This window comes from Trachinotus anak, unplaced genomic scaffold, assembly GCF_046630095.1.
Source record: "Trachinotus anak isolate AG129_WGS33_773 ecotype Australia unplaced genomic scaffold, CSIRO_AGI_Tana_v1 ptg000016l, whole genome shotgun sequence".
Taxonomy (NCBI): domain Eukaryota; kingdom Metazoa; phylum Chordata; class Actinopteri; order Carangiformes; family Carangidae; genus Trachinotus; species Trachinotus anak.
Window position 1 is genome coordinate 13,013,222 of NW_027273867.1, and position 16,137 is coordinate 13,029,358.

The 16,137-nt window shown below is 41.1% G+C and overlaps 2 protein-coding genes across 2 annotated transcripts; one reads left to right on the forward strand and one right to left on the reverse strand.

Moving 5' to 3' along the window:
• Nucleotides 1-5: 5 nt before the first annotated feature.
• Nucleotides 6-4,843, forward strand: zcchc17 (zinc finger, CCHC domain containing 17). The gene is made up of 7 exons (XM_071500246.1): nt 6-134; nt 1,341-1,530; nt 2,823-2,923; nt 3,025-3,116; nt 3,203-3,303; nt 3,414-3,562; nt 3,855-4,843. The coding sequence occupies exons 2-7, from the start codon at nt 1,392-1,394 to the stop codon at nt 4,026-4,028; spliced, it is 756 nt and encodes a 251-aa protein (XP_071356347.1). The 5' UTR covers nt 6-134; nt 1,341-1,391; the 3' UTR covers nt 4,029-4,843.
• Nucleotides 4,844-7,550: 2,707 nt separating this feature from the next.
• fabp3 (fatty acid binding protein 3, muscle and heart) lies at nt 7,551-11,438 on the reverse strand. Its single transcript, XM_071500248.1, has 4 exons — nt 11,194-11,438; nt 9,266-9,438; nt 7,968-8,069; nt 7,551-7,881 (listed from the first exon to the last, which is right to left on the reverse strand). Exons 1-4 carry the CDS (start codon nt 11,264-11,266, stop codon nt 7,828-7,830), a joined length of 402 nt encoding a protein of 133 aa, XP_071356349.1. The 5' UTR covers nt 11,267-11,438; the 3' UTR covers nt 7,551-7,827.
• Between the last annotated feature and the right edge of the window lie 4,699 nt (nt 11,439-16,137).

A 16,137-nucleotide genomic window follows, 5' to 3' on the forward strand; every position in this document is an offset into this window, starting at 1 on the left:
GAGGAACTACTTCCGCTGCTATGAGGCAGCTGATTGGTTGGTTTGTTTCCAGACTGCGATGATTGGTTACTTTGCTTGTTGTTCGCCTGATGTGCACCGGATGCGAAACAGAATCAGCTCTGCTAATACGAAAGGTATCAGTATTTTTTAAATACATAATCTGCTGAAGTTGCAGCCTTTCCTTTTACAAAAGGGGGTTTATACTTAATGCACGGACCGATTATTCTGTTTATGTGTTTTTGTTGGGTTAAACAGGGTTAGCTTGATAGACGACAATATTATAATACCGAGCTAACGTTAGCAGCTCACTGCTGCCATGCACACTCATTCACTTTGTGAGATGTAAAGCAGTTGTAAAGTTAATTAGTGTTTCCAAGAGCTTCTGCACACATTGTTTACTCTCGTATACAAATCAAGTCAAGTCAATCGGCTATGTCTGATCCCATGTGAGAGGACTCAGCAGCACCTGAGCAGGGAAAACACTGTGGAGGAGTGATGATGCGAATTTATTGTTAAAAGTAATTCTAATGCAGAAATCCGAAGGGATTTATTTCAGTTGAGTATGTTTTCCACTAAAATATTCTTCAGGTTGTTGAAGTTCCTCTTAAATCGCCAAGTCACCATACCCACCCCCATTGAATTTCTTATTTAAAAAAAAAAAATACTCATGCGTTCATGACAAAAACAAACTAAATACCAAAAAGTATGTGGCATTGATAAATAAAATTACAAGAAACGATTTTTGAAACCTGACACGATAATGGTGAACATGTAAGTCTCAAACTCCCCTCAACCAGGTTGTCATTTTTGTTCAACAGTTTGTAAATATTATAGATGAGTTTTGCCTTTATGATGACTTCATAACCAGGCAGAATGACCATAATATAACACTTAAATTCCACACCTTATTTAATGCCATTCCTTGTGAAAACCTTTTTTTTTTTTTTTTTATCCCAAAAGTTTATTAATTCAGTGAAACTGGAGGGAATTATCTTTTTAACCTCCAAATGCAAAAACACTACTTATCTAGACTTGTAGAACAGTAGAGTATTCACTATAGCAAATGGGTTCTGTAATGTAAACAGGGGTAAAGAGGTTTCTTATAAACATGTTAATAGAATCTGTCCACTTAATGCATACATTGTACAGATATTTAAAGTTAAAACTAATTCTTGCCACAGAAAACTCACTCACCTCATTGTTGGTATGTTTTTATTTTTATTTTTGATAGACAAAAAAAAACATAATCACTGAAATGTCAGTCTCAAAAGGGTAGATAATAAATAAGATATCTTCTTCTTCTCTTATACTACAAGTAATTAAATATGTTTCATTATCAGTCTCTCTCTAGATCCTCTTACTGATACCTGTGGTTTGCCTCCACTGAGACAATGTCTGACAGTGATGGTCCAGCTCCAGAACCTGCTGGGCTGGACGGTCTGCCGCCACTGTACAGCATTTCCAAAGGAGAGGTGGTCTCTGTGCAAACCTATGGAGCTTTTGTTCGACTGCCAGGATACAAGAAGGAAGGTGGGTGGAAGGTCTCATATCTGTATAGAGCTTTACTGCATTTAGAGATAAAGATTTCATTATTCAGAGAGAAAACAGTCACTGAACCTAAATGAGTGAAATGAATCACATTAAAAAAATAGGACAGAGAAAGAAGGAAAAAAAAACCACATAATACAAAAGAGTATAGCAAAAGCACAAAGGGTAACACAATAAGAATTAGAAAACCTATTAAGAAAATATTGCAGAGCTTGCAATATCCTGTAATAGTTAAAATTATAAGAAAACATCTGAAAAGAAAAAAGTGTAATGGCAGGGCAATGCCCAGTCAGCACCTTTAGTGCAGAGTGAGTGCAGAAGCGTCTTGGTAGCCAAATTCTAGTGCATGGTGTTTGTGCGAGGCACCTATGTCACATGATGATACTAGAGTAGGATTTTAATATTCCCACAGAATTGCAAGAAGATGTTAGATGTTTTTTTTTCTTTTATGTTTCTTTTTTTGAGTGGCAGTGCCAGCATCCTGCAATTTGAGGGTAATACACAACATGTAACAAATGATATATAGATAACACACGATGACAAATGTTACAGTTCTAGCCTATGCTTTCAATATGTTGACATACTTTTTACACGTTAGCACAACCACTGTTACAAATGATTTTGAACCTGATTAACTTTTTCTCGTCACTCTGACTTAAAAGAGATCCAAGATAATGTGCATGTAGAGAGGGGAAGAGTAGGGAGGGCTTGGGGTTGGGCAGGGTTTCTGAGAGGAGCAACAGACTTATGGAGTGGAATATCTGTATTTGCACAAGGATTGTTTTTCACCAAATAGTCAAAAACTGAACACCAGTTCCTATTTCTCGCCGCTAGAGGGCGAACTGCGCAAAATTTACTGGGATAAATTCAGCACCTGCCCCCTTGGTCCTCAAATGTTGAGGAGTAGTTTCTAACTTAATCACACCACAAAAATATTTAAAATGTGGTTTGATGAGATGTGATGTGATTTGCAGTCTGTGAAGAGAGGTGAGCTCATTTGAAAAATAAACTTGTAACTACTTTTTGATGGACACCAATTGCGTAGTGATGCCGTTTCAAATCTCATCTTTGGCTTTTCTGTACTTCAATTTCCTGCTATTTATCGGCTGACATACACGCTGATACCAATATATCTGCTATGAGCTAATATCAGCCGATATATCGGTGAGGTTCTAATGTCGTTGTCAGCAATAGAGAGATGTATTTCTGCGTCTAAATCCTTTGAAATAAATGCTTATGTTAAACATCAATACTCTTCTCCATTGCACGCACAGGCCTGGTACATGTGAGTGAGATGTCAGCTTCACGGGTTGAGAGTGCCTCAGAGATTGTCGACGTAGGGGAACAGGTGTGGATTAAAGTCATTGGAAGAGAGGTAACAACACACGCACACACACACACACACACACACAGAGAACTGTATGTAAAACCAAATGTCAGAGATGAATGACTGCGGCTCTGTCCTCCACTTGTCAGATTCGGGGTGACAAGGTGAAATTGTCCTTCTCAATGAAAGCTGTCAATCAGGGAACAGGGCAGGACTTGGACCCTAACAATGTCATGGCAGAGTAAGCGCTTACAGTTTTATTATGTGTGTGTGTGTGTGTCTGTGCATGTACATGTGTGTGTTATCATCACCTGTGTGTGATTGTAGGCAGGATGCAAGGCGACGTAAGCAGTTCAGAGACCATACTGGCAACAGGATCACACTGGAGGCTGTGCTCAACACGACGTGCTCAAAGTGCGGCTGCAAAGGTACAGCAAAAACATGGAGAATACAACTTGTCATATCCTAAAAGAACAAAATACAGAGACTGCATTTGCTTGCCACATGCAACCATTTCAATAAATGATTACTTTTTCAGGTCACTTTACAAAGGACTGCTTCTCTGCTCCGGGCTTGCAGTACGCTCTTTTGCCTGAAGAGGATGATGAAGAGCCACGGCAGCAACAGCAGCAGGCCTCCACAGTTGCACCACAGCAAGAGTCGGACAAAAAGAAGAAGAAAAAGAAGGTGAATATGTGACATTTGATGTCCAGCATGGCCCTCACTTCCTTTTTTTATTCCATCTCCTCTATCTGATGCAACAACCCACATGTCTCTGTATGGCAGCGCATGTCTGTGGTTGCTCACATTTAGATACAAGGCAGTTTCATGAGAATTGTCAGAAGTGTTTGAAACAATACAGTAGCTTTGAGGTATTGAGACTGCTTCCTGCCTTTTACATATTTCTACATCATAATTGTTCAAGTTCCCTTAATTGCCACACAGAACACATTTTCCTCCTGTTTGTTTACCCCTCCAGGAGAAGAAAATGAAGAAGAAGAGGAAGAGGGAGAGGAAGGAGTCAGAGAGTGACAGCAGCAGCAGCAGCAGCAGTGAATGTAAATCCAAGAGGAGGCGCCACGACCACACTCGCGACAGAGAGGACAAAAAGAAGAAGAAACACAAGAAACATAAATCTCATAAACACAGCTGAGAGCGGACACACATATACATTCACACACACTGCAGCTATCACACAGACACAAATGGGGAAGTGGGCAGCAACAGACAGAGGGACAGACTTCCAGGCCATGTATCTTTAAATTATCTCTCCACCAACAGCTTATTATAGAAACCGCCATCCATTTAGGTTAAGGAATGTTTTGCCTACTGTCTCTCCGCGTAATTAGAAGCACATTTAGTTTAAAAAGTGCTTAAAACACAAAAATCAGATGACAAGCCCCACTTGTCCTAAAGTAACCTCTGGGTTCACCACAGAGGGAGGAGTTTACACATCATACGAAACCAGATAGGTGTAAGCAATATGGCAGCAAGTGACTATCCATCTTGAAATCCAGATATTGTGAACAGCTATCCGGTTTCTAATGCTCTGGGAAATCCATTAAGCAGACATGAGGCAAGTAAGCCTCATTTTTTTCATGTCAAGCCGAGGGCCTGACATGAAAAACTTTGACATAATACACACAGAGAAAGCTGTACATACATACACACACACACACACACACACACACACACACACACACACACACACACTCAGACACACACAGAGAGGAAGAGGTAAAGCCACAAACAGGAAATGTAATGTGGTACAAGTGAGCGTGACAGGAACCCCCATGCAATGCTGATATCCTTAGGTTGTCCGCCGCTCATTGTGCATCTGTGTGTACGTACGTGTGTGTTTGTGTATCTTGTCTCCAGGGGACTGCTCACAGCACACACACCCCTCTTCCTGCATGTCAACTGTTAACTCCATTAAAGGTGTTTTTATTTGTAAAGGTAAAACATAAATGCCTCTTGATGTCTTTGTTGCTGGACCTTGAACTCATAATGTTGCTATTAAAGTCAGTCCATGGGGAACCAAAACACACACACAAACACACACAAACTTCGGAAATTCTCAGGTTGGGTCTGGTCCACCCTGGGGTCATATGGAGTTAATGTTTTCAAGTGAAACAAGGCGTCTCAGGGCTGGATTGAGGTATAGATGTCAGGTGGGTCATGTCTCGTGATGTAAAAATTTGCATTAAAACAGTAACTTTTTCTAAACGATGACCCGTTATCAGCATTAGACAATATGAGGCAACATTCGGGACTCAGTCTCGTTCCTTTTGTGCCGTTTTGACCTAGTTTCCATGCTTCTACATGTACGGTTGTGCAGTGATAGATAGTTTCCAGCTACAGTGGTTTGACACGGCTCCAGTGAACACACTTCCCTGTTAATCACTCTATTGGTCACTGTCAGTCCTCTTCGTTTTCTTACTCTGTTTCTCTTGTTTATTTTGATTCAGAGCTTGCACAACCAGAATTGTGAGCTTGTGTTGATTAATGCACATAATTTGAAAACAATAATCAGCCGTTAGGAAGAGTAAAGCAGTGGAATCCTCCTACTTGTTTAACTTGTATTACAATATTTGAGTTGACCTTTAGGGATCCGGAGGTTTTTTCCCTCTGTACAGGATGTCCTTGAAATATGTAACATTTCTGCGTCCATAGGGGAATAACTCTTTTATCTTTGTACATCGTGTTGGAAGGATTTCAAGGGAAAAAACATGGCAGAGAATTGTCATTTGGACTCAAAAGAAGGAAACTAGTGATAACTTGTTTGTAAAATCAGGGACATGATATCTAATGTTTTGAACTAACAAAACCACCATGTATAGATGATGATGTGAACACACTGCTTCCACACTTAATGTAGTTGGATTCACGTCTTCACAAGACTAAGTCTGAGAGTCGTTCATACTAACAGCTTTGCATTAAGGCACAGAGCTGAACATATCGTTGTTGAGATATTTTAGTCTGGGCCACTTTCTATCCAGCAAATCTGCTGATGCAGTCTGTGAGATGTGTTTGAAAGCTCTGGAAAATGTTTATATGTGGGCTTTGAGCTAAGGTTTCTTTATTATTATTTTTACCCTTTTTTTAAATCTGTTTTCGAAGGTCAAGTATGAACTTTCAATCTCAATTATCTCAATTATTAATCTCAATAATGACTGTTTTGCTTTAAACATCTCTTCTTGCAGTTACAGTCATCTTAAACTGTACATGCAGTATGTGTGCCCGTTATTAGTCTTTATTTGTGCAAATAGGTGCAATGATTTTTTTCTTTCTACATGTAATTATTACATGTCATGTGTATATGAGAACTGGCATTATATGTGTGAATATTTCTGTTTCTGTTTTTTGATCTTTTATATTAGTTCTTCCCAACCTTCTATTGTCAAATATACCATTCTCAAGTTTGGGCTAATCATCATTCATTCATACAGCTGGGACGGCCTTCATGCAAATATGTAATATTGTTCCACTGCTGAATAAACACAGTGCCTGTGTAGGATCTGTGGCTGCACAGGTGAATCCTGACAGTAATCCTGGATTTATCAGTGTTCAGGCTGTGTTTCATGAAATGTGGGCTTTCATATTTCCATTACTTGTAGCTATTTACAGTATATATAGTTTGACATTTCTGTCCACTTGCTTTTTGTGTGTTTACTATTCTCCTTAACACAAATATGTGGACAGAGTTATACATCCATCCATTCATTATCTATACCACTCATTCAAACCGAGTTACAGGGGAGAGTTATACATACGATACAAAAATGCTACTGCATTGTGTGCAGTTCATTCTTTCTTGTGACCCTTTTAGGTCAGGGTAACTAAAGGACAAGGTGGCAGAAGGTCATCTGACTTGCCCTTTCACCCCTTCACCCTGCTCCTAGTTGGCAGTCTGTCACAAACACATGACACCCATTTACTGTGGGAGGGTACAATCCAAATTTAGAAAGTACACACGCACACACACCTCATGTTCATGTGCAGGATATAACAGTATTCGCACACCTAGTGCTAGCTTGAACAAAACTTTCCCCTCACCTATCCAGGGCAAAGGCAAAACACACTAGTGTGTACACACACACACACACACACAAGAACAGAAGCTATAATTAACCTCTGTGAGTCTATGTAAAATCAGCTGTGATGGAAACTGTGGTCACACTCTTTGGATCTACTTCGATGTGTACTGTTATGTCGCACTACTGAACTCTTACACCCTGTGCTTTCAGACTCTCCTCAGTCAGAAAGTTCAGCTGAATTCATGACAGAAATATTTACTGCAGCCTTATACTGAAGCTCCCTGGATGAAATTTTACATTATTATCTATTGATTGCAGCTGCCAGCAAATGTATTTAAATGACACTTGATTCAAATGAGAATAGTGAAATTTTCCTCAAGGACATTTGATCATTTCAGTGTTTGTAGACTTCATGGTCTCAGTTTGGTAAACTTTATATTCAGTAATAAAAGTTATCAACTGGGGGAAAAAAATAAAAATTGTTAGAATTCCATTGTTTTACCATTTCACCCGACAGCATGGACATATTGATTTTAATTTTTCAGGTTTTAAAATGTAAAAGGTTTTTTTTTTCCTTTTATCACAGCCACAACACATAACACATTTTCTTTTGAAAAAGAAAATCCGCAGGCCTGGAATTTTAGAGAGAAAAAACAACAACAAATCATTGGAATTTATTCAGTGTTTCTTACAGTAGAAGGAACAACAGTATAACGTGAAAGACAGGGAGAAAAATGGAGGTCACAGTCAGCAGCAATGTTAATACTGAGAGTACAGTATGAGGGGACATTTTGGGAAATCTGCAGCAGCCATACAAGGCAGTCTGCTTGACCTGGGTTGAAGTGGTGTTAGGAAGTTTGTGGTTCAGGGCTTTAGATGATGCAAGTAAATGATGCAGGGATCCAGTGTTGGGTTTTACTCTGCCTTCTCGTAGCGACGTGTGCAAACAACTTGTCCAAGTGTAAGTGTCTGTGATGGAGAAAAACGAAAGGTAAGACAAGAAACACACACACGCATACATACATATGTTAAATGCATTTTGCGTAAGCACTTACTAGTGTGAGGGCGTTTCCGTTGACTTCCCTGACCAGACTGGTCTCTTTGCCGTCCCATTTCTGTATGTGCACCATCTTCCCATCCTCGATTTTTACAATGGACTGCAGATAAGAGGGAATTAATACACTTCAATGTTAAAGATCTCATCATCCTTTGACTGAGTGTTTGCATCATTGAACTGAGCACTAAATTTACAAAAAAAAAAAAGAAAAAAAGTTTTACTTGTACTTAACTGTTTTTTGCTACTATTTTCAAATGCAAAAAATATGAGCTTGCAAAATGTGATGCACTGTTATACATTAAACTACCCCAAACTACATAAAGCACTTAAAAATTAGCTCCACCTCGATCAGCTACAACAGAAAAATGCTACTTATACATAACTAACATATGTAATTCTAGCTAATAGTCAGTTGCTACAAGTGAAATCACAAGATGAAGGCCAACGGTAAGACGTGTCATAAAGTCAACAAACTGACTCATTAATGTAAGTTGACGCCTACAGCAATATGCATCTTAAGTAATGTTTGCTAACATTAGCTCCCGGTATAAATCAGACCACGTGGGGCTGAAGCAGCGAAACCTCTGAATGTAATCCATTGTTTAAGGGCACATTTTATTGCTTGTAAATGTGGCTTTTTGTACGACCAAAATGTCCTCGTACACTTATAGATTTTGTGTAGATGTGGTTATGAATCAGACTGAGAAATGATCTGACTCACACTGAACCAGAAATGAGGATGTTTCCAGTCTCTGGCTTATTAAAAGTGAAACATAATCTGCTATCATTTTTTTTTTTTTTTGCCTCCTCTGCAGGCTTCCCATCACTCTGACACTTTGCCTATAAGATTTAATCATTTCTGTATCCCTCAACTACAGTTCATCCTCCTCTACCTAACAGATTAAAATAGCCTGAGGATGCTGAGGCTCATTTGTTGGACACAAATTAGGGCCAAGTCATCTTCTCCGAGCCTCACCTCTTGCCTCTGACCTCTCTGACTCATATTCACCTTTAAAACAAGAATGGCAGCCTTCAACTGTGGCCAACCACAGTTGTTTGTTGAGCCATCCATCATCCTCATGACTGTAATTATCTCATTGTTTGTCACGGATACCATGGATACCTCAGCATTTTCCAGGGTGCAAAGAATTTCGAGTGCGCACTGAGCTCATAGAAGCTGGTTATAAAAAGTGTTCACCTTATAGAGAACCACTTAAACCCTCTTTATCAAATTAAATGAGTGTTATTCTTCTACAACAGTCTCCTGTCAGAGCAACCTGACATTTGAGCTCTCACCTTAACCTTCCTGTCATCGGCGGTGGTCTCGTCAAACTCCTCTCCTATCTTGAAGCTGAGCTCTGTGTTCTTAATGGTGCTCTGGGTCTTCACCGTCACCTTGTCGCCATCCACTGAGATAACAGTGGTGGGTTTGGTCATGTTGCCCACCTTACGTGTAGCAAAGCCCACACCTGTAAAAAAAAAAACAAACAAAAACGGTTGGTAATGTAAATTGCTGGGACATTGTTGTCTTGACACACAAAAAACACAAATAAACAAGATTTAAGGCGTGAGGCTGTAACCATTCAACCAACAAACAGATCAAACAGACAACACCCTCCCTCAGGCAGGGGCGCAGACGCAAATGGGCTGTAGGCCTAATCCTTACATTACAAAGCCACACGCAAATCAGCTGTAAATACAAAGCAGGGTCGAGGCTGATGGGAATGTCATTAGTACTGCAGGTATTTATTCATGTTTGAACTGACTGTGACGCTAGATTTTTCAAGCCAGGGGATCACAAAAGTCCATAGGATTCATCTTGTGATGAGGATAAATGACTGGTACAAATGTTGTGCTAGTACATCAAGCAGATGTTGATATATCTGACAGGATAAGCGAAAACTTTGACCTTCTGGTGGTACTAGGTTAAGTCAGGGGAATCACTTAATTCACTGTTCCTCATCCTCTGAGGAACATGAACAGAAATAGGAAATTCCATACTAATGCAATAGTTGTTGAGATATTTCAATCAGGAGCAAAGTGGTGGACCACGGGACAGATATAACCATCCCTATAGTCTATCATTTTATATGTGCTAAAATATTTTTGAATATCTTAAATAAATTCATACAGCAGAGTGAGCATATTAAAGAAGAAGGTGTTGATAAAAGTTGAAAGCAGTAGCTGTGGCTTTGCCCTCTGGGTCTCCGTCATCTGACATACTCACTAATCTCTATTTGTCTACTGTCAAAACCTGCAGCACGTTCTTCAAACACTGCAGGGTCCCATTGACCTGACTGCCTGTCTGGGCATGTCTGTGTGCAAATGATTACTTGCTCTTCTGTTAGGGTGTGTGTGTGTGGGAGTGCGTGTGTGTGTGTGTGTGTGTGTGTGTGTGTGGACACCTCATTGATCAATAGGATTGGGGTTAGAGGTTGAGGGCTGTCTGGTTTCTATGGTGACCAGAGCGGACTGGTCAATGGTAATATGGCTCCGAGTTCAGAGGGCATGAAACACACTCACACACACACACACACACACACACACACACACACACACACTCACAGAGTTTGGGGTCATTGTGCGTGACTGTAAAAGTCAGACCACCCGCCCCCATCACACACAGAAACCCTGCTTCATCTGTACCTTCCCGTCCCATTAGCTCCTTGGTGTCAGGACGGTTCTCAACGTTCAACTCCGCCCATAGCCTCACACAATGAACAGCTTTCAGCGAAGGTCACCCACATTATGCTCAAGTGTGTGTGTGTGTGTGTGTGTGTGTGTGTGTGTGTGTGTGAGGGAATGCCAGCTACTTGCCATTCACAGTTTCTCACAGTGGGGTGGATTCTCTCTCCTCCACTAAAAGAGAGCCCCTCCCTCCTTTCCAGCACTTAGGCCATGCGGTCACCCACTCCTCCACTCTTCCCTCCCCCTCTGGCTACCATCTTTTCTTTCTTTCTTCTCTCTTTCTCCCCCTCCCTCTTTCTTGTTTCCACCCTTACTCATCTTCCACCTCATTTTTTCATTCTCCATCTTGTTTCCCCCCCCCCCCCCAAACCCTGCATTAACAGCCTAAACACAAACACACGCCTTAAAGCGTTTATCTTTCTGCGGCCCACTTTTCACATGTGCTTACATGCAGCACCGGCACCATTGCATCCTATCTTGTTGCACACGCATGCGCACCGGCTCACTCACTCACTCACTCACTCACACACACTTACCCAGCTCCTTCATGTAGTCATCAAACTTCTCGCTTTCCTTGAGGTTCCATGTGCCGACGAAAGCCTCGACCATGTCTGCGGTAGTGTGGAGGAATCAGGGAGAGAGAGAGAGAGAGAGAGAGAGACTGTGAGAGGGTGTGGGTGTGAGAGAGAGAGAGAGAGAGAGAGAGTATAAGGCAGCAAAGTGAGGGAAGGACAGAATGAGAGGAGAGGGAGAGAGACGGAGAGTGTAGTCAGCGCCTCACACTGCGCTGCGATCCTACTGGTGGATTTATACCGGCTGTTCGTGATGTCATCAGGCTGCGTGCGTGCCTGCGTGCGTGCGTGCGTGCGTGCGTGTGTGTGTGTGTGTGTGTGTGTGTGTGTGTGTGTGTGGGGCTGGAGACAAAGACAGAGAGACACATGTGTGTTATGCTTGTTCAAATGGCTGCCATGCAAATGAAGTATATTTGAATGTGAATGTGAATTTTTTATTCTTTAAATGATTTGTTTGCATCCGTGTCGTCTGACTTTGCTCTAGGCAGTATAGTAATTATAGTAGTTGTATAACATAGCATAGCCAAGTCATAGTGTAGTGTAGAGATATGCTGTCATGTATTTTCTCATGTTCTGAATGATTACAATTTAATGCCTCGTACAACATGCTTTGGTAAAAATGCAGATATCGGTGTTCATGCAATTGAAACAAATTTGAATTTGAATTTTTTTTTTTTTAGAAAGAGTAAGAGAGAGAGGAGAGAGAGAGCAACAGGGCCAGTGTTAAAAAAAAAAAATAAAAAAACAAGCTCCAGAGAATAAAAGGCAGAGTAAAGAAAGGAGAGGAGGAGGAGGGGCTGATGAACAAGCCACCACTGTCAGAGATAGAGAAAGAGAAGAAAAACAGATTGAGCCTAAAGGGGGTGGGTGGGGGGGTTGATTGATTGTTTTGCGGGGGTTGGGGGTTGCTGGTTGAAAAGAATGTCATGGTAGTCCTCCCTGCCCCTCTTCTTGCCCCACGTTTCTGCTCTGTGATCCCTCTCTCTCTCAGGGTTTTCCACCTGGTTTTCTGCTTGTTTGACTTTGACTGACCTCAACCTGGTCCGCCACAGCACAGAGCGTTACCAAAAGTGTGTGGGTATGTGTGTGTATGCTGTGTGCACACTTGTAAACACACGTGCACACTCGCACATGATGGCAGAGTTAGCTGTGGTCATGAGCGTGAAGACGAGGGCACTGGAAGGTTGGTGTGTTACTACAGTGCTTATTTTGCACAGACGCACAGACGGTTGTTTTTGATATTCGGGAGGACGATGCATCAATTTCAAGTCATTCCCTTGGGGACTCACAAGAAGATAATACGTTTTAAATTTGATCTTGTTGTCGACAAATCCCGTGAAAAGACTAAAAGCAACAATGAATCAATCCTGCTGACGTGTTGTATGTGTGGCCTGATATATCATTTTCCTCCATGCCATACACCTAGATGGTGGTGCAAATGCGCATTCATCCACGGCTGAAAATCGTCCCCAGTAAATGCACCATTTACTCCAGTTTGAGTAAAAAAAAGCTAAAAACTGCAGAGCCCAGCTGTTTAAGGAAATCACTGAGCCCTTTTTGAGTGAAACTATATACATTTACGAGCCCCTTCAGTGGGAACAAATGCACTAAACCGATGACCACCAGACAGGGTAGGAAAGTTGAGAGAAGGATTTATGCAAAATATTTAAACCCCTGAGGACAAGCTTTTTGTTTTCATTTGGAAGTTGACTCCATAATGGGAGCAGATTTTGCCACCACAACAAGATTAATACAACTATACTCAAACACACACACGTATGTATGAGGATCTACATTAAGCAGGTGGATTTCTACAACTACATGCTTACTCCCAACCCTTATCTTAAAAGAATTGTTTAACATTGTGGGAAATGCATTTTTTCTGTCTGGTACATATGAAGCTACAACTCTCACAATCTGCTCTTCTGTTCCCCTCAGCCCCCTGACTCCACCCCGCGTTCACTGTTTCTCTCAACGGACCTCCCTTCCCCTTTTTGTCCACCAGATGTCCTCGGACCGTCCCTCCATGAGGTGCGTTCGACATCTATTTTGGCTGAGTTGACGTCAATGTGAACTGCCAGTGACTGCGGGGTTGATGTATGAAAAGACTGCAGTACAGCAGGACACAGTCAGCTCAGTAACCCTGTGTCACAGCGGCAGGTTGTTCACACAACTCAAAAACTGCAGAGCTGTCCCGTGTTTTTTTCCTGAAGAAATATGAGTGTTACCCTCATGTCAAACCGTTTTGCAAAACCCATAAACACACTGTTTACTTAACCAAAAATATGTTGTTCTAAAACTGTTTTACTGAGAACAATAGACTTGAGAACACTGTCAAAAAAAAACAAGGGCCACCATGTTACCAGGAGGGTGAAGTGAAAAAAAAGACCCATAAGGGCATTACTTCTTTTACAGTAACAAACTCCTAAACTGAACTGTTTTTACAGGTTTCTTGCTGGAAATGAAAACGATAGTGTTGGTGCTCGTATGCGACAAATGAACTGTCTGTTCGCTTAGCATAAAAACTGGAAACAGGGGGAAATAGCACACCTTGATCTGTCCAGAGCAAAGGTAACAAAATGCACTTACCACCACCTCCAAAGCTCATTAATTAAAACATTGTATCACATTTGTTTAATTTGTACAAAAATCATAGTGTAAAAATCACTAGTTGTGGTTTTCAGGAAGCTTATGTGCTGGACTACTTTTAGGCCGGGTGCAGTGGCTCTCCAGTCTTTCCAGTTAACCCTGAAAACAGGGCTTAATCCCCAAAAAACCTTTTAATGACATGAGGACAGGCCAACGTGTCCTTACCTGCCAAAATGTTGTCACACTGCAGGGCTAAAATTCAAATCAGTAGCCCCCAAGATAGATACAAGAGTTCACGCACACACAGACACACACACGCACACACACACACACACAGCAGCAGCATTCATTCACAGGCACAAAAGTCCACTTATCATCTGTCTGTCTCTCTGTCTCATGAAATTCCCCTATCTGCAGATGGTCAGATGATCTCTGGAAGTTGTGTAATAACAAACAGACATTAAAACATTGCACACACACGCACAAACACACACACCCCTGCATTCCCCTGCCTCTTACCCTACCCTTAACTGTCACAACTGCATGCCCAACTCTAATCTAAACCTAATTCTTCCTAAAACCGAGTCTTAAGCCTTAAACAGCTATTTAACACACACCCACAAACACACACAAAACACTAAAACAGCAGAGGCAGGGACTGGGAGAAAAAAGTCAATAGCGAATGCTGTTACATCACATCACACCACTTTACACACCCTGCCCCACTGCCCTTGTCCTCCATTTGGCCTCCCTTCTTACTTGTCTATTACTGTGACCAAACTGGCACATGTTTTGTGGTGGAGCGAATCTGCAAATGTGCATGGGTCTGACATTTGACATAAACAGGTGTGAGGGTGACACATGGAAAAAGGAGAGAAGGGGAGCAAGAGGAGGTGAAAGGTTGAAATTGTTTACCCCTGTCCTGCAACATGTTCACAGGCAGTCTGTGGCTGCGTAAGTATGTCTCAACATGTGTATGAGTTTATGTTTGATCTTATGCAATCCTATGATATGGTGCTCTTGGATGCCACTGTGATCATAACTCATGTTTTCTCCAGTAGTTTTCTCCAGTAGTTTCACACAGAAAACTCCCTGCACACACCCTTCATAGTCACTTCTAAAACATGTAGGTGAAAGCTTTAGCTAGGCTGGATAAAGCCATGCATTGTAATGTTAAATAAACACTAATCATCAAGGCAACAAAGACAGTAGCCTAACATTTGTACTACTGAGAACATGAGTACATCTTTATCCTGTTTGTGTTAAATCGAATCATCTCATTTTACTGTCTATTGAGCTTTGAACTTTGAACTGTGGATAAATCACAAAATCAATTTTTCAGGCTAGACTGCTATTGAGTGAAGATGTGATTATAACCCTCACACTGTTCAGGCAAATCCTGCACAGCCTGTTTGGCTTTAACATGGAGAACTTCAGCCAAGCAGGCATCTGTAGGTGTGTGTGTGTGTGTGTGTGTGTGTGTGTGTGTGTGTATGTGTGTGTGTGTGTGTGTGTGTGTGTGTGTGTGCAATATACAATGAGCTGACATAAGCAGAAAGCTGTTGGGCCTGACTGCTGAACAGAATTGAATCTCCAAACAGCTAAAGAGGAGTGGGAAATCTATAAACCAAGGAATGATGATATTTCTTCCAGCTTGTGCATCTGTGCGTGACTGTGTGAATAACACAGCTAAATAAACATCTGGACATTGCCACTCACTTCTCTAACACACACTCATTCGTTCATTCATTCATTCATTCTGCAGCTTCTTTGCTCTTATTCCCACTCATTCTCACTTCCTTGTATGCTTGAGTAACTAAAGCTTGAATAACACGATAGAAAGTTCATTACTTAAATGGAGGGGTGAAAGCTTGAAGAGCATCATGACTGTGCACAAGTCAGATTACAGTATGAATGGTAGCTTCTAAGCATGATTTTTATTTATATGCCTCCATACCTTTACATACCTTTATTTATATACCTTTATATATTTTTTGACCTTTATATACCTCATTGCTTCAATAACAGTGAATGGCTAATAACCCATTTATGTTTCCCTACAAGGTGAGTGCTCCCTGATGAATTAAAGAGCTTGTTATAAAGACAGATAAAACATAATGCTTGAGCAGGAGAAACACCAGTCAGGGGATTTTTTTTTTACAACCTTGCAATCCAAAAGTTGTTCTTGTTGCTGGCTTATAACAAATACATAAAGCAGTTGTAAATTATTTATTATTCATAAATAAAGTCATTAGTTACAACATATTGACCCTTGGATAAAGAGCGCCTTATTAGAGAGTGGTACCATAGTGTATATCT